This window comes from Oreochromis niloticus, linkage group LG3 (genome assembly GCF_001858045.2).
Source record: "Oreochromis niloticus isolate F11D_XX linkage group LG3, O_niloticus_UMD_NMBU, whole genome shotgun sequence".
Classification (NCBI taxonomy): Eukaryota; Metazoa; Chordata; class Actinopteri; order Cichliformes; family Cichlidae; genus Oreochromis; species Oreochromis niloticus.
The window spans coordinates 85670719-85689934 of NC_031967.2; the positions used below are offsets into that span (position 1 = coordinate 85670719).

The 19216-nt window shown below is 41.6% G+C and overlaps 1 protein-coding gene and 1 long non-coding RNA gene across 2 annotated transcripts; one reads left to right on the plus strand and one right to left on the minus strand.

Annotated features, from left to right (window-relative positions):
• Positions 1-344: 344 nt before the first annotated feature.
• On the plus strand, positions 345-17474 carry LOC106097519 (protein NLRC3-like; the record flags this gene model as incomplete). The annotated part of the gene is made up of 9 exons (XM_019354857.1): positions 345-382; positions 467-568; positions 2873-2951; positions 7233-7434; positions 7592-9392; positions 12915-13088; positions 13366-13533; positions 16738-16784; positions 16933-17474. Coding segments are annotated over 9 exons (3153 nt in total), but the record flags the coding sequence as incomplete, so codon positions are not given.
• LOC112846415 (uncharacterized) lies at positions 14143-16375 on the minus strand. The gene is made up of 2 exons (XR_003219350.1): positions 15292-16375; positions 14143-14302 (listed from the first exon to the last, which is right to left on the minus strand). It is a non-coding gene; the product is annotated as an uncharacterized LOC112846415 (long non-coding RNA).
• Positions 17475-19216: the final 1742 nt, after the last annotated feature.

Here is a 19216-nt window from a genome sequence, read left to right on the forward strand (position 1 = left end):
AATGTTTAAAATGTTGTTCACACTGAAGCTTCCAGTTACAGTGAATCAGTGTGTGTCAGTGAATGCATCGTGTGAGCTTCATGGCTCCATCTAGTGGACTGATAGTAAAGCAGCTGATGGCAGCTTCCTCTGCCTCACACTGCTGTCTGACTGCATTCAGCTGACACTGAGATGAAGCAGGAAAGAAGCAGCTGATATTTGGACAGCACACATGATGGAAAGGAGGATTTCAGTTGATGTGCACATGAATGATTTGTGTTTCCTCTGCAGGTGAAGGTAGAAAGTGTGTGTGCATGGATCAGTGTGAGGACAGAGAGGAGGGAGTCCCTCCCTCTAAAAGCACTCTGTGTGGGGAACATGAGAGCCAGACCAAAGCTCAGAGGTGAGATGACCATCTCTAACTGTCCATGACTCTTCTCCATGTCACAGCTCAGCACTCACATCACTGCTCCATCATTATTCACAGGAACCAACCTGGACCTCCACCCAGCTCAGTGTCCTTACAGAGTGACGAGTCTAAAGATGAGCTCATTTATTTTAAAGTCCAGCCTGTGTCTGCTGCAGAGAGGTGAGCTGTTAGTAACATGAACTCTTTGATTAAACTGCTTGATGTAGTTGGATATAAACTGCAGTGCAAACACGTCATTCCCTCAATCCCATTTAAACTGTGTCTTAAAAACAAGCCTTTGGTTTGCACACAGCTGAAAACCCACTTCAGCAAACAGGAAGTGATCAGAGCGTCCGTCCACCTCCTGTCAGGCCCTGCAAACATTTCATATTGAAGAAAAGTACTTTATATTCCACATTTTACTCCACCACATTCAACCATTTTGACATTTTAGGCCACAGCATGAAACTCTTGTCACATGACTGCTGTTATGTTATAGAGTCATGTGACCACCAGGGAGTGATTTGTATGGATGTGTGTGAAACACATTCATATCAATCTGATTCATCAATGGAAACATTTTTGGTGTAAAATGCACCAACACTGAAAACGCTGCAGATAAAAACACAACAAATGAAATATGAACAAATCAAGTCTTTGAATACACGTGTGTGTGTTTGAGACAAAGAGATAAATGGATTGTGTGTCTGTCCTATTGTTGCATGAGGATTTTATTGTAGATTTTGTGCGTGTACACTTTTGACCACGAAGGTGTCAAAAGGGCGTAAAACAGTTGGAGGCACAAGAGTAAACACTGGTGCTGTCAGTAGATTAAAAAAATGACTAATTAATCACACAATTTTCTGTCATTAATCGTGATTAATCACAATTACTTGATCAATAGCTGCAATTACATTTTTTCAACTTTATATTTAAGCTTGTAACAGACGTTTACACCATATAATGAAGTAAATGCAGAATAAACACAAAGAAGGTTAAATGCTTCAATTCAAAGGTAATTTGAATACTTTTCTTCGATCTTTTAACTCAGCTTCTCTCCCATGAAATACAACTTTGTAACAAACCTACATACACTAATATATAATATATATTAATTCTGTCAAACAATTAAAATGTTTAATCAGATTCATCACAGGGTAACTGTGGATTAATTTGGATTAATCACGATTAAATATCATTTTTAATGTATACTAATCAAATTTCATTTCATGAGCAAACGGCACAAACTCCTCAGCTGATCCTGAATCTGAGCCCGTCTGTAAAACAATCATTTTCTTCACAAGTCTGTGGAGGTGGCACTGATCATGCAGCAGTCTAACACACTCTGTCACTCTTCTTCAAGTCTTTGACACGAGGAACCACAACTCTGTTATTAACAATATTAACAGGTCTGCAGTTTGTCCACTTGGCAGTTGTGTCATCAGTGCTTTGCATTATTGTGATACTTTAAGCTGGAAGTGCTTCAGTGAAAAGAAAATTCTTTCTCTCACAATGTGCAGAATGCTTCATGTTGGTCGGCTGGTCCGTCTTGTTATTTATTTAATACTCAAACTTTCCATCAAGAGGCCAGTGTGTGTTTATCATCTTCCATATTGAACTGATTGGTTGAGCTGCCCGTCACTAACACATGTACTGCCCATCTGCACGTGTGCAAAGGGAGCTCTACTTGGACAAACTGCACGAAGTGCGTTGATAGAAACATTTCAGGGATTTTGAGTCATTCTGCACTCCAGATGTGTTAATTGTGTTAAAGATTTTTATCAGGTTAATCATGATAACAGCTTAATCCCCTAACCCCTTAACCCTAACCCTACATGTTCATTTTGACAGCACTGGTAAATCCTTTTTAAAAAGAAAACAATGAAAGAGAAAAGATCCAAATGTTAGACTTGGTCATTTGCTGTTTGAGGACAGTGATGCTCATATCTGTGGGGAAAGTGTGACCTGAGTGGGTTCATGTTTGTCTTTAAAGAGCTGCTCTGATTCTCTTTGTGTCTGATCTGTTAAACAGTCTGAGAGGTCACACAGAGACCCAGCAGCTAAAGCCTGGATCATACTGGCTGCTGTTAATCAGACTCCATCAGGACAACACTGAACCACAGTGCTGTTCATGGAAATCAATCAATACATTCAACTTTACACTGTATTACCAAAAGTACTGACTCGTCTGCCTTCACACATGTAAACTTGAGTGACATCAGATTCTGAATCCACAGCATTTAATATGATGTCAGCCAAGAGTTCAACATATAACAGCTTAAACTGTTCTAAAAAGGATTTTTCACAGGTTTAAAAGTGTTTACGGGAAATGTTAACGGTTCTTTTCAGAAGCACATACGTGAGGTCAGACACAGGAAAGCAGCAACACTGACTGAACACAGATTTTAGAGGCTAAATTCATATATTACGTGTGTGTGTGTGTGTGTGTGTGTGTGTGTGTGTGTGTCCATGGTTCCTCCACAGAGTGGACCAGCAGAGCTCAGAGGTTCCCAGTGGTCAGTCTGCCCAGCAGCATCAAACACAGCTGGACTCCATATTTATGGTCTGTACATGTACAACAACTACTTTATTATTAATATTAATAATAATACATTTGTTTATAGGTCCCTTTCAGAACACCAAGGACTCTGTGGACTAAATGACCAAAAGAAACAAACTTTGAAATCAGACGGTCAAATGTGATCACAGGGAAACGTTTTAAACATCGAGGCTTTAAACAAAAACCAAAGTGAAACAGTTTGTAGTCGAGATCAGTGGGAATGAAGCTGAATAACTGTTTCTATGATAACTTTGTCAATGACAGATATGATGGAAATTAGCAGCATTAGCACTTACTAATGATGTGAGTTGACACTGGGCTGTATTGAGACGACCACATTAGTTGGTCCTCAACTGTAATGGAAACCAGTGGATCCAGTCCAGTCGTGGTGACCTGTGGTGAGTCGATCTGAGCAGCTACTAATGGAAACGGGGCCATAGATGTGTTTGTGCTTAATAACAATGAATCACAGGATTTTTACATTACTGTTAAAATCTCATGTTGTTTGTTAAAGTGCAGTGTTGGTCAAGTTACTTGAAAAAAGTAATCAGTTACTAATTACTGATTACTTCCCCCAAAAAGTAATCCCGTTACTTTACTGATTACTTATTTTCAAAAGTAATTAATTACTTAGTTACTTAGTTACTTTTTAAAAACACGATTTACAACCTGAATAGGTGATAAAGCGATAGATCTTTCAGCCCAATTCTACTTTTTCTGCATAATTCATCATACAAAATGTAATCAAATGGAAAAGTCTCTTTTTAAAACTTGTTTTATTAGTTTTAATATTTTAACTTTATGCATCAAGCAAAAATTAAATTATATGCAACATTCTCTGACTGGAAGAAATTTGTTTAACATTTAAACCTATTTTCTGCACATTCCAGCACATAAAATAAAATATTTTTTTGTGTTTACACTCACTCTTTCAAATAGATGCAAGTAAAACACAGCAGAAAATAAATAAAATCAAAGACTAGTTGCTCTATTTTCACCTGTAAAGCAGGACTGGGGTAGGCGGAGGTTTACCCTGGTGCAGGTGTGCTGCAGCGGTCAGTGGAAGAATCCGCGAGTTTCTCTGTGAATTTCCCATTACAGTCGTAGCGCACTCGGTGCTTGCTTGGAAGTTTAGGGGTTTTTCCGCTGTAAAAAGAAGTTTTCTTCCCACGCACAACGGACACTAATGTTTTTGTCACTTTTTATGGAATCAAACTCAAAATAAGGTCAGTACTTCCACGCTTTAAACCCTGCATGCTACACTCTGTCCCGCACTCGATATATTATGATCTGCAGACAGCTGTTGTCAGGAACGTCGCACTCACTTACGTCACTGTCATGAGACGTTCTCGCAAAAAATCACGGTTTTAGTAACGCAGTAATGCAGCGTTCCTACGTGAAAGTAACGGTAATCTAATTACCGTTTTTGCAATAGTAATCCCTTACATTACTCGTTACTTGAAAAAAGTAATCAGATTACAGTAACACGTTACAAGTAACGCGTTACTGCCCATCTCTGTTAAAGTGTGCAGTGTGTTACTAAAACTGTGGTTTGCTCACTTTCCAAAGACCCAGCCCCCATAAAAAGCAGCCAATCAGCTTCTAAGAGTGACACACCCACACATATCAAGTTAACTCTGGTCTAACACACTTGGATTTAGCTTGAAGAAGGTTCCTGTACGAGGACTGAAAATGATTTAAAAAGCAGCCGATGTCCAAAGAACAACTTTGACACACCTTCATAAAGCCTGCAGAGCAAAAGAAAAACTAGCTGAAAGTCTGGCTGCTCTTATGAAAAGTACAGAGAAATTATGGGTCATTTAACACTTGTGCACAATATAAGAGTTTAAATAAATCTAAAGAGTAACTCAAAATCCTACAATCATACTGAGAAAATCATCTACAGCTAACTATCCAAGTGGATTTGTTTAAGACAGCTCCATCTGCTGGTGGCTCTCTGCAGGTGCATGAAAGGGGCGTGTTTATAGTGAAAGTAGTAGAGAAAGTAAACCCCATGGGAAGGAGGAGGACTCTCAGCAGCTTCCAGCTCATATTCAGACATTTGACTTCTCACTGAAAGCAGCAAGTTTGAGTGTCTGTACCTTAATTAGAAGAGATAACATGGCCATAGTAATTAGAGTTGATTGAACAATGCTGTCCTTGTAATGTAGTTTATGATTTTTATACATCTGTTTGTGGACAAGTCCAGTTTTACTGTAGAGCCTCTCAAGTTGGTGACAGCAGTCAAAGTTCACGTGTAAACCAGAGCAGCAAATCAGGTCCAAATGTTGTTCACAGTGAGTGGGATCATCATTGGCTGCTATGTTAACATCCTGCAGCAGGATGTGTTTGGTCAGAGAATGGATAGATCACTAAGTCATTGTTGAGTTTAGGGGGACAGTAGACAGCTGGAGTAGGTTCAGCCAGTTGACACACAGTAGATAAAAATAACTGAAGGCAGGAGCAGACACCTGTATGACTTTCCACCTCTCACATAGATTATTGTCCCTGGGCAGAGCCACAGGGCTGGTAGATGTAAACAAACCTGGAGGAGAGGATTTATTCAACTGAGAAAAGTCACAGAGTTGTGTCTTGATGCTCAATCATCCAGGTAAGTAAATCCCAAAAAGGTTGATTCTGTTCATCTGGACGTTTTCAGTGGAAGAAACGTTTGATCATCATCAGGTGACGTCTTCAGTCTCAGCTGACTGCAGGTTTCCACCCTTAAAAACAGGACATTTGTATAATGACTGAAACCAGCAGCACTGAAAGAACAATGGACTGTGAGGTCAGTTCATTGATCATTGGTACGCATATTGTCAGGACCATTGATCAACAACCACTGATCAATGGCCATGAGTCCCATTCACAGAGAGTTGGGGAATGGCTGCAATCACAGCATTGTAAGATGGTGACAGATGTACCCTTAGGCCCCTCCTCCATTCAGAGATGGTCTTTCCCTTTTCATGTAAATGGCCTCCTTGACTCCGCCCTCAAACCAGCAGTCATATTTACTCAGGACTAGGGCTGCTCGATTATGGCAAAAATGATAATCACGATTATTTTCACTGAAATTGAGATCTCGATTATTTGACGATATTTATTTAACAATGTATTGAATAATGGCTTTAAAGATTGTCAAAAAATAATATAAAATAGTCTGCAAATACTGATAACAGTGCAAATGTTTGCAATATAAAAAATAAATGAAAAAATGTAAACATCTATGTTTAGCAAACTTCAAAATACTGCACAATATTTATGCATACAAATAGCCAAACATCAAGGCAAGCTGTGTAGCCACACAATGCACAATTGCATCAAACTGACATTGAGGTACGTCAACTAAAGTTGCTGCTCCTTCATTGTTTGATCGTTTGTCACTTTGTGAGCAGTCTTCAAATGATTGAATAAATTTGTAGTGTTGCTCTGTGGTGCAGCTACGACACCGTAGCAAAGTTTACACACTATGTCTACTCGATCCATGTCTGACTCCGCAAACCCAAAATGTTTCCACACCACTGAAGTCGTTTTACCTCTCTTTTCAACCAACGGCATTCTTTCTTCAGCAGCCATTATCCTCTCCAAATAACTTATGCTTAGCTTTCCGAGCTTCCCTCGGGTCCTCTTAATTGTTGTGATGCGTGTTCGAATCGCAGAGAGGTGCGCTCGTTTTACCACACAGAGCAGCGTGAGAGTAAAGCACGAGGGAGGTGCTAATAATCGGCTCAGTCATTTTTAATGATCGTTGAAAGCTCAGATTGTAATTTAGATTAAAATTCGATTAATTGAGCAGCCCTACTCAGGACCTTCTTGATGTTATGTTCTTCTGCTTCCCTGGCTGCTGTGTCTGTGGGGATGGTGTTTGTTTTGTGTTGTAGCGTCCTGATGACGCCCAGTTTGTGCTCCAGTGGATGATGAGGGTCAAACCTTAAATACTGATCCGTATGTGTAAACAGAGTGAACCTTTGAGACCAGTTGGCTGTACAATCAACTCAGTCACCTGAAACATCTCCAAGTTTCTGGCTTCGATCATCAACCCGTTGGTAGTTCAGCTCTGAACACCAGTGAAATGTTTCTCCCACTGAAATCGCTGCATTCATATGAACAGAATCAATGTTTTGGGATCATGGAGTTGTGGACAAAGTCTCAGTTAACCAGATAAAGTCAGACTTACAATTGGTGAGGAGATCGTGGATGATATGGTCCTTGATCATAAAGAAGTGGATGTTGTGTAGACTGAAGTTCAGAGTGGTGGGTCATTCATAAAGTATTCTGTTCCAGCTGCTGGAGGACAACATCATCACTTTTGTGAAGAACGAGCTGAAGAAGATCCAGAAGGCTCTGAATCCAAATAAGCCCCAATGCTTGGAGTTTCAGAGGGAGGATGATGAGCAGAGGAGCAGCAGAGAGGCATTTGTGAAGATCGCAGTGGACTTCCTGAGGAGAATGAAGCAGGAGGAGCTGGCTGACCGTCTGCAGAGCAGTAAGAGGATTTCTTACTTAAGGTTTTAAGCTGTTAGATAAATGAGACACTTATGACACCAGTGTGTTCAGTCATTTCTCAGTGGGTCAGAAACTGTCATCAGCGTTTTGTAAAATATGATTGTTGAAGTTGTACTTTTATTATTATTATTGTTCAGAACTTCCAGCTGCTGTTTGTCATCGTAACCTTAAATCTACTCTGAGGAAGAAGTTCCAGTGTGTGTTTGAGGGGATCGCTAAAGCAGGAAACCCAACCCTTCTGAATCAGATCTACACAGAGCTCTACATCACAGAGGGAGGGACTGCAGAGGTCAATGATGAACATGAGGTCAGACAGATTGAAACAGCATCCAGGAAACCAGACAGACCAGAAACAACAATCAGACAAGAAGACATCTTTAAAGCCTCACCTGGAAGAGATGAACCAATCAGAACAGTGCTGACAAAGGGAGTGGCTGGCATTGGGAAAACAGTCTTAACACAGAAATACACCCTGGACTGGGCTGAAGACAAAGCCAACCAGGACATCCAGTTCATATTTCCATTCACTTTCAGAGAGCTGAATGTGCTGAAAGAGGAAAAGTTCAGCTTGGTGGAACTTGTTCATCACTTCTTTACTGAAACCAAAGAAGCAGGAATCTGCAGCTTTGAAGACTTCCAGGTTGTGTTCATCTTTGATGGTCTGGATGAGTGTCGACTTCCTCTGGACTTCCACAAAACTGCAATCCTAACTGACCCTAGAAAGTCCACCTCAGTGGATGTGCTTCTGATAAACCTCATCAGGGGGAAACTGCTTCCCTCTGCTCAGGTCTGGATAACCACACGACCTGCAGCAGCCAATCAGATCCCTCCTGACTGTGTTGGCATGCTGACAGAGGTCAGAGGGTTCACTGACCCACAGAAGGAGGAGTACTTCAGGAAGAGATTCAGAGATGAGGAGCAGGCCAGCAGGATCATCTCCCACATCAAGACATCACGAAGCCTCCACATCATGTGCCACATCCCAGTCTTCTGCTGGATCACTGCTACAGTTCTGGAGGATGTGCTGGAAACCAGAGAGGGAGGACAGCTGCCCAAGACCCTGACTGAGATGTACATCCACTTCCTGGTGGTTCAGGCCAAAGTGAAGAAGGTCAAGTATGATGGAGGAGCTGAGACAGATCCACACTGGAGTCCAGAGAGCAGGAAGATGATGGAGTCTCTGGGAAAACTGGCTTTTCATCAGCTGCAGAAAGGAAACCTGATCTTCTATGAATCAGACCTGACAGAGTGTGGCATCGATATCAGAGCAGCCTCAGTGTACTCAGGAGTGTTCACACAGATCTTTAAAGAGGAGAGAGGACTGTACCAGGACAAGGTGTTCTGCTTCATCCATCTGAGTGTTCAGGAGTTTCTGGCTGCTCTTCATGTCCATCTGACCTTCATTAACTCTGGACTCAATCTGCTGGAAGACAAACAAAAAACCTCTGCATGGTCTAAATTATTTAACAAACTAAAACTCCAATCTCTCCACCAGACTGCTGTGAACAAGGCCTTACAGAGCCCAAATGGACACCTGGACTTGTTCCTCCGCTTCCTCCTGGGTCTTTCACTGCAGACCAATCAGACTCTCCTACGAGGTCTGCTGACACAGACAGGAAGTAGCTCACAGACCAATCAGGAAACAGTCCAGTACATCAAGAAGAAGCTCAGTCAGAATCTGTCTGCAGAGAAAAGCATCAATCTGTTCCACTGTCTGAATGAACTGAATGATCGATCTCTAGTGGAGGAGATCCAACAGTCCCTGAGATCAGGAAGTCTCTCCACAGATAATCTGTCTCCTGCTCAGTGGTCAGCTCTGGTCTTCATCTTACTGTCATCAGAAAAAGATCTGGATGTGTTTGACCTGAAGAAATACTCTGCTTCAGAGGAGGCTCTTCTGAGGCTGCTGCCAGTGGTCAAAGCCTCCAACAAAGCTCTGTAAGTAAATCTGTGATCATGTTTATTTTTAAAATGTTGATTAAAAGTGGTCATAGATTTCTTCCATGACAGATCCATGTCCTAAAACCATGAGCCTACGTAGTTGTATAGTAGAAAAGAAAAAAGGAGAACTTTTGACCACAATATTGTAACTTGAATGAACTATTGATACAGCCTTTAAACACTTAAGGAGCTTAAAATGTTTGTTCTATGAACCCACATCAAACACTCTAGTTAAACTCTGAAAACAGAACATTAAAATCTGTATGTCTGCAAATGTATGTGCATTGATGTGAGCATGCGTGGAGATCTGAGGTTGGTTGGTAGGATGGACCCATGTGCAGAATCACATGTGTGCTAATATTTCTTTGTTTGGATTTTTGAGAATTTGGTTGTTTTGTCGTTTCTCTTGGTATGTAGCCTTGGGCTGGTTCACCTGAATCAGGGGTGTCCAGGCTGCTGGGTGTGGTGTGTTGACTGTTATTTATTGATATATATTATTTCTGTTCTAGAATTTATTAAAATATCAACATTTTAGTAATTTGGGGTATTTTTTTGTTTATTATTAACAGGAACACAGTTGAAAGTAACCGCATTGTTGGGATTGTCTAAATGATGTCGCGAAATCAATCAAAATGCAGAGCAGAGAAACAAACCACGGAGGCCCCAGAAGAGTGCAATCAAACGGGGAGTTTATTACACACAGGAGAAGAGATATCAACATATATCTCCTACAAAAATACACTGGACACTGATTTTATAGCATTTGGGGATCACGCCCCCACATACGTCAATTACAGATTAAAAATACATTGTTTACAGTCAATGTACATCTTGTACATCTTTCATGGCTATAAACAGACATAAAACTTCTCTTTTTGATAACACCTTCCATACAAGGTAAAAACTTTCAAGCTTCAGGGTCCCTAAGGGCTAATTATTGACCCTCGTCATCAATCACCAAGTAGACTAAAATGCAACAGGTTACAAAAGAAGCAAAATACATTTGGGCCTTCACTCAGGCCTATTACTAGATTTATGTGTATTGTAAGCATGCATGCAGTCAGCCTTCTATGTTCTCATCTTCCCTCAGCATGTATCACCTGGACCATCGCGCCAGTGAAGCTTAAAACACTTTTGGATGGAACATCAACTTCAAATAGGCACAAATATGCAATGTGTAGAGATTGATCATAACTAAACCTGTAAATAGAAAGGTCAATGTGATGACAAACATCTTCAATACAATATGAACCCTGTAAGAAATATTACTAATAAAATAATGCTGTAAAACATGTTATTAATGCAATTATAATAATGCAGGTTATATGGCAGCAATAAAAGAATTTCTGAATCTCCACAATGATTAGTAGGAACTACTTCTTCCACCTGTCACAGTAATGTGTGAAATACAGCTGTAAAAATGCTTCACAGCTGACGTGTGCTTGCTCACTCAGGTGATGATCATAAGTGAGTCATGTGTGAAGATATTTCAGCTCCACAAACTGCAAAGATGCTAGTTGTGAGAAATGTGGCAGGGGTGAAAACCTCTTCCAACACAAATAAAAGTAAATCTTAACACAGAGTAGTGCTGCAGGCAGGTACTCTCCCTGTATAGAGGGAGGAAACATGGAGCTGGCAGTGTTGTATAGCACGGTTACTGAATTTTGTAAAGTGACTTAAATCCAGGCTCCGGGTTTTTCTGTCTATGTTTAAATGATGGGAATTCACTGCATCTTTAAAACTACAAATCCCATTTGTTCAAATTGTAGAGCATTTAAAGTTGACTATAGACTCGCTATTTTAAAAATATACAGTGTACTGGGAGTAAAACAGCAGCTGTTGGCTTTAAGCAACAAAAATACAAAATATTTAATACAGGAAAAGAGAGAAAAATAACACCATCCATCTATCCATCCATCCATCCATCCATCCATCCATCCATCCATCCATCCATCCATCCATCCATCTATTTTCTTCCGCTTATCCAGGGCCGGGTCGTGGGGGCAGCAGCCCAAGCAGAGAAGCCCAGACCTGCCTCTACCCAGCCACCTCCTCCAGCTTGTCCGGGGGAACACCAAGGCATTCCCAGGCCAGCTGAAAGATATAATCTCTCCAGCGTGTCCTGGGTCTGCCCCGGGGCCTCCTCCCGATGGGACATGCCCAGAACACCTTGCCCAGGAGGCATCCTTGTCAGATGCCCAAACCACCTCAACTGACTCCTTTCAATGGCCTTTCCGGATAGCTGAACTCCTCTCCCTATCTCTAAGGGAGAGGCCAGCCACCCTTCGGAGGAAGCCCATTTCCGCCGCTTGTATCCATGATCTCGTTCTTTCGGTCACTACCCACAGCTTGTGACCATAGGTGAGGGTAGGGACATAGATCGATGGGTAAGTTGAGAGCTTCGCTTTTACGCTCAGCTCTCTCTTCACCACGATGGATCGGTACATGGTCTGCATCACTGCAGCCACAGCACCAATCCACCTATTGTTTTCCTGACTCCTTCTCCCATCGCTCGTGAACAAGACCCCGAGATATTAAACTCCTCCACTTGGGGCAGGAACTTGTCCCTGACCCGGAGTGGGCACTCCACCCTAAGGACCATGGCCTCAGATTTGGAGGTGCTGATCCTCATTCCCGCTGCCTCACACTTGGCTGCAAACCGTTCCATCACCCAATGAAGCCAACAGAACCACATCATCCGCGAAAAGCAGAGATGAGATTCTGAGACCCCCCCAGGTGAAAGCCTTCCGTCACTTGGCTACGCCTAGAAATTCTGTCCATAAAAATTATGAACAGAATCAGTGACAAAGGGCAGCCCTGGCGGAGCCCATCACCCACCAGACTTATTACTATCCAACTTATTGCCGGCTATACGGACCAAGCTCTTGCAATGGTTGTAAAAGGATCGAATGGCCCGCAATGGCCATAAAATGTTTTTCAGTTTTTTTATTTTCAGTCACATCTGTTTTTGATTATTAATTGAATATTTTAAAATTCAGGCTTTTTATGTCATACAAAACATCATATTTTCTTATGATGTCTTGTATTGATTCTGAAGGAATAGTTTTCATCAGTATCGTAGATACCAGCCTGAATTTTACTTTGTATTGGATCAGAAAGGAAATCAGTGGCATCACACATCACTTACAGCAACTTCAGTACCACTTCATTTTAATAAACTGGGGGGAGTTGCACCAAGATTCAGTATGAGATAAAGAATTATTTTTAACTGTAAGGTTGGAGAAATCTGTTGTTGGAAATTGGAAGAACAGGTCATCTTAAAAATCACTGCATTGTACTTTTATTCAGGCCCCTTCAATCTGTGATCGCTGTTGCTTTGCATTGTAAATGCTACTATTACAAAAGTCACAAATATTACTGTATGTGTGTGTTATTGGGTAATAAACCAAAAGAACAGAATCTACCAGCACCTCACTGATTTCTGCTTAAAAACAACAAAAAAGCAATAAAGCTGTGATTTGTTTTGTTGATCTTGTCTCCCTTCCCGCTTGATTTCAGACTGAGTGGTTGTAACCTGTCAGACAGAAGCTGTGAAGCTCTGTCCTCAGTCCTGAGCTCCCAGTCCTCTAGTCTGACAGAGCTGGATCTGGGTAACAACAACCTGCAGGATTCAGGAGTGAAGCTTCTGTCTGCTGGGATGAAGAGTCAGTACTGCAAACTGGAAACGCTGAGGTCAGATCAAGCGACATCGATGTTTTTAATCTATTAACGTCATTTAATCAATTTCATTTGGAAAATATTAACATTGTGTGTATGTTGTTTTTTTTTTTTAAATTAATCCATCCAAGTCACAGTAAACTGCCACATTTGACTTTTGTAACATGAGGCAATAAAGATTCCAGCATGTCCTGAAACAGTGCTGAAATATTGTAAATGTAGTAGCTCCTCATGGCACCACAAATATACTTTAACACAAGTGTTTCATGTCTTCTTGTCATCATTTTTTCAGACTGAGTGGCTGTAACCTGTCAGACAGAAGCTGTGAAACGCTGTCCTCAGTGCTGAGCTCCCAGTCCTCCCGTCTGACAGAGCTGGATCTGAGTAACAACAACCTGCAGGATTCAGGACTGAAGCTTCTATTTTCTGCAGTGGAGAGTCCAGAGTGTACAATTCTCAGGTCAGGATTCAGTCTTTTCTGATGATGATTTAAAACCTGAGTCACATCGATAAATGGCTTACTCATTTACAACAGACATGATTTGTCAAATCACCTTATATCTAACCCAAAGGTCTTGTGTTTTACTACTTTGATTTTGTAGTAAAACACAGGACCTCTTAATATTTATCTAAGAGAACATATAAATTTCAGCACAAAAATATTAATCTGATTTTTCCCCTGGATCATGTGTGTACCCTCCTGGTTGGAGCTCTAGCAGCCTGTATCAGTGAATGTGACTTTAAATGAAATTGCTGCCCCGGTCAGAAAGAGGTCTGAGTGTCAAACAAAACAGCAAATATGAGCACTGCATGTGTCTGAGACGACACAGATACAGACCTGAATGAGACACTAACTTTGTCTGTGAGAGAGAACTTTTATTATTAAATACGCTTCATTTCTCATCTGTGTAGAGAATGTAGAGTTTGACATGCTAATATTACAAAATGCAAAATCACACTGAGTCACAAAGAAATTGTTTTGGAGTATTTATGGTTCAGCTGATGAACTTGTTCAAATAAACCAGTAATTTACACAGAAACAGCACAAGTGAAACTTTTTCGGGGACTTACCACTAAGCTTGTCCTGGTACACCTGTAGACCCCAGCTTCTATGGACCGTGTGCTTAAGTTCTGTGCTGCTCTGATTTATTGCCCGTGCTGTCTTTCAGTTCAGCTTTGTCGAGCCTCTGGTAGGATTTTTGAATGTCAGACACTTTTTTTTACATGACCTGTGTAAAAACAAAACAGTAAACACATTAAGCTGAAGTAAGATGCACAATTTGAAAAATGGGGCACAAAAAATGTTGCTGCTTTCTGGAAAGTGCGTCTAAACAGACCCAATGGAGTAAGTGAAGAGAAAACTCAAAGATTAAGAAGAAGAAAATGGCAGAGGCAGTTTCTCCTGGACTGCCTGCAGATGGGGCAAGACTCTAGAAGCAGAGATGATTGGAGAAAATGTAAAGAGGCCATATGATAAACCAGGAGATGAATACTCTGGTATTCTGGGGATAGTGGGAGTGAGAGGGAGAGATGCCAGTAAATGATTTCAAGGATAAATTTCAGAGAATCAGAGCTAAGAAACCAAAGCAAGTGGGGAACTAAAAACACGTGGACAGACTCATAATTAGGCCAAAGACACCTTAAAGGAATTATTACAGGTTTAGAAACAGGGATGGATATGAAGGAGCTTAGCATGAATTTGCATTGAGGAAAAAATAGCAACGAGCATCAGAGGTGAGGAAACAGTTAGGAAACCTAAAAGGATGTACTGGCAGGAATACTGCAGTACTTTAGGAAGAACTACACCAATTCAGAATGTGTGGAGTACAGTTAGGAACATGAATGCAGACAGGAAACAACAGTAGTTGTTGTAAAGTAAATTAAAAGTCCTTCATTAAATGCAGCTGGTTAAGTTGGAAACAATGGAGAATGATTCTGTTAAGTTGTTTATTCTCAGAAGGAGCACATGCAGAGCTGGACGTGGGCTGTATATACATGCGTGTATCTGTGCTGTCTGTGAGCAGAGAAAACAAAGCGCTTTTGATTCTCCCACAATGAGCGAAATATAAATGTAGTTTACATAATACCTGTGAAACAGTTGAAATAATAATGATACTGTTAGCTTCAACAACAACTCCTCTCGACACACATTAACAGGCCGTGCAATAAACTAATAACCAAGAAGGTCCTGACAGGTAATAAACCTGTTATTACTTACAGTGGCTTCATAAACGCACTGATGGAAATGTCCAGTGTATCATAAGCCAGCCAGTTCTGTTACTGCAATTAACTTCTTCACCATAAAGTGTCACCATCAGGCTTCAACAGCAGTTTCCAATATTAATAGTATTAATGAGCTACAGGTAGTGTGGATGGGAAAATGTAGAGATGCTGGGCAAACAGTTTGATCAAATCCACAGTGGGAATAATTGAAGTGATAACAGCAGATGTGAGAGAACAAAAATGAATCATATTGAAATGTTAAATCAGGAAAATCCTGGAGAGGAGGATAGTTCTAATGTTCAGTTTGTAATGTTTGAATTCAAAGCAGCTCTTAAATGCATAAAAAGGACTTCACCTGGGAAGGATCAGGTGTATTACATCATGATGAAGCAGTTAGAGGATGCTCTGCTGCTCTTCTATAATAGAATATATCAGGAAGCTGGGAAGAACTGTGAAACCAGGGAAAGACCCCACTAAGACCACAGGTTATAGGCCTACAGCTCTAACATCTCATCCAGGGAAAGTCATGGAAAGAATGACAGTGGACAGACTGATGTATGTGACGCAAAGAAGGCAGCTGTTTGCACCTTCTCAGCAGGGGGAGCAACACCATGGACCCAGCAGTCTGTTAGAGTCAGAGATGAGGAAAGCTCAGTGCATTAGGAGATGAGGTGTGGTTTGTATTAGCCAAATTAAATGATGGAAATGAATGAGCTGTTCCTGGTTAATATTCTGTGTTTGCTAACAATATTACAGACCCAGGCCTAATCTGTCGTCTGTTAACACGTCCAAAATCTCCTCATTCATTGGTGGATAATCCACTAACATGTTTTAATGCACAAGTTCATGTGATTTCTGTGTGCTGATAACATCCAGCCTGTTCTGTGTGGAAATAAAATAACTCAATGAAACCAGACGAGGTGATTTCTGGAGAAGTTGTGGTGGGATTGTTGTTCCTGCTGGTCTCGGTCTATGACTCGCTGCTGCTGATACAAAGTTGGAGGTAAACAGGTCGGCTAAAAAAGCTGAAGGGAGATGGCTCATAAACAAGTGACCGCCATTTTATTAGGTCACAGGTGTACTGTACCTGAGAAAGTGGCCACTGTGTACCTAATAAAGTGTCAGCCATGGTAAATGTGTTTCCAAGAGAAGAGAACCAGCTGGCAGCAAAGGCAGGGAGGAGTCCTTTCAGCTAAACAGGAGAGGAATATAAAGATGATGAAGGTCACAGTTTGAATCGGTCATATTTCATTCAATACAGTGATGTACTGATCTAGGATCAGTCCAATCATCAGCAGTTTGATCCACATATGGATTGAAGTGTATCTGTGAAAATGTTGGACTGTTCCTTTATCAGTGTGTAACAGTGTGTGTATGAGAGCCATGTAATGTCCATGTGTGCATGCTGACTGTGCTGCTCTGACCCCCCTCCTCCTTTCAGGGTGGAGCCTGCTGGAGTCCGATGGTTGAGACCAGGTCTGAGGAAGTGTAAGTGTGTTTTTAATGGGATTCATGAAAACAAAGCAGCACACATTCAACCATCTTCATCATGTCAGGAGTCATCATCAAAGTGTCAATCAATGAACAGATGATGGATCAATAACTGCAGCTGGATTGTGTTTGTTCTCTCCATCAGATTCCTGTCAACTCACAATCGACACAAACACAGTGAACACAAACCTCCAACTGTCTGACAACAACAGGAAGGTGACACATGTGAAGAAGGTTCAGTCATATCCTGATCATCCAGACAGATTTGATATCCATGAACAGCTGCTGTGTAGAAATGGTCTGACTGGTCGCTGTTACTGGGAGGTCGAGTGGAGAGGAAACGTTGATATATCAGTGAGTTACAGAAGCATCAGAAGGAAAGGAGGCAGTAATGACTGTTGGTTTGGACTCAATGATCAGTCCTGGAGTCTGTACTGCTCTGATGACGGTCCTCGTTATGTCAGGTACAATAACAGAGTAACTTACATGTCCTCCTCCTCCTCCTCCTCCTCCTCCTCTGTCTCTAACAGAGCAGCAGTGTATGTGGACTGTCCTGCTGGCACTCTGTCCTTCTACAGAGTCTCCTCTGACACTCTGATCCACCTCCACACCTTCAACACCACATTCACTCAAACTCTTTATCCTGGGTTTAGGTTCTGGCCTGGTTCCTCAGTGTCCCTGTGCTGAGTGGAGTGTAAAGAGTGTCTCCTGTTAGAGAAACACTCTGACTGTTGAACAGATAGTTCAGTCTGTACATGTCTGTCTCTTTCACTCACAAACACGTTTTCAGATTCATGGATTCAATCAGTTGATGTTTGAAACTCTTCTAAATGATTCCTTGTAAACTTCTTCCTCTTCAGTCACAAACAAACAGGAAGTGATGTCACATGTGTTCCTGTCCACACAGCAGAATGAGTCTATTGCTGACAATCAGTGATGTACAAACAGAGTGAGCATTTCTGAGGCCCAAAATAAACTGAGTAGTTCACTGAATGAACAATGGACTGTGAGCTCAGTTCCTTCATCAGTGGTGCTGTTGGCACCACTGATTGCTGATCAGCTGTTCTCTGATGATCTGATTGATACTGTGAATAACGGGACTCACTGAACTCTGTGACACAGTGAAGATTACAGAGTTTAACATCTGACTGACGTCACACAGACAGAAGGATGAACCAGTGAGGCACAGAACACAGTTACTGGAGATACTGGATCAGCTCCATGTGAACCTCTGATGGAGAAGCTGCTGACCCAGAGAAACATCAGGACATGACAGGCAGCTGCACTGATCTAACAACATGTAGCAGAGCTGATCTATGTTAGAGGATCTATCACAGCAGCTGAAAGTCCAACACTGGATACCAGCTGAGCCTGTGCTGAGTGTTACAGGAAAAGAAACACTGACACTGGTAGACACAGTGATGCTGACTGGGGCACAGAGCTGAATGATGCAGCATCAGGACACTGTTTCAGTCTGACTGACAGAGAAACCTGTAGCTGCATCTACATGTGAGGCAGAGGCCACACAAGCAGGTTTCTATGTTTCACAGTGACTGAGATCTTCAGTGGGGGTGGACATGCTCCTGTACAGACCTCTGAGGAGAACCAAGGTGCAGTCAAAGAGTCCAGTCTGTCCTCACAGATGTGAACATGTGGTTTCATCAGGTCTGCTGTCAGCTAGCAGGCTCACATCAGAATCACTGTTCCTGAAAAACACAGTCTGTGTGACATCATCAGTCAGCTGATCGTCCCAGATCTGAATGGTTTCTGTCTCTACTGAGGAAGTCAGAGAATCTCACTGAGGTGTGGATCAGGTCTGAGTGACCTGTGGAGGGACAGCTTTAAACAGTCCACAGGTCTCACGTCCTGCTCAGTCTGGTAGCAGATACCTCGGATTGTTCCAGATGTGCTGACATCACAGTTCCCAGCAGCAGCAGCAGCACAGCTGTGTGATACGATGAATCTCAGTTATTGATCCAACACACAGTAAATACAAAGATCAGGATTTATGAGAGTAATCATTATGAGTCTGAACACATGATCACTGAATGTTAGTCTCCACAATAATAAGCTAACACAAGCAAACACAGCTTTCAGCTCTTATTTTGAAACTTATTTAGAGAGCTGTGATGTGAGCGTGCCTGGCTCTGAGGCACTTGGGTCAGCCTCTGTTGTTTAGAAGTGTTACAGACTGTGAATGACACAGACCTGTCAGTTTCCATGTTTGTCTGTAACACAGCTCAGGGGCTCCATGCTGAACGCATCCATCCAGTGTTATTGATCCAGGACTAATACCAGCATTGGGATCAATACTACAATACACAATCACATGTGTCCACGTGATGGATTTGACCAGCTTTATTCATTAATGATCAATCAACTTATTTACTGCATCTGAGTCCAGCTTCATTTAAATGATCCAACCATGA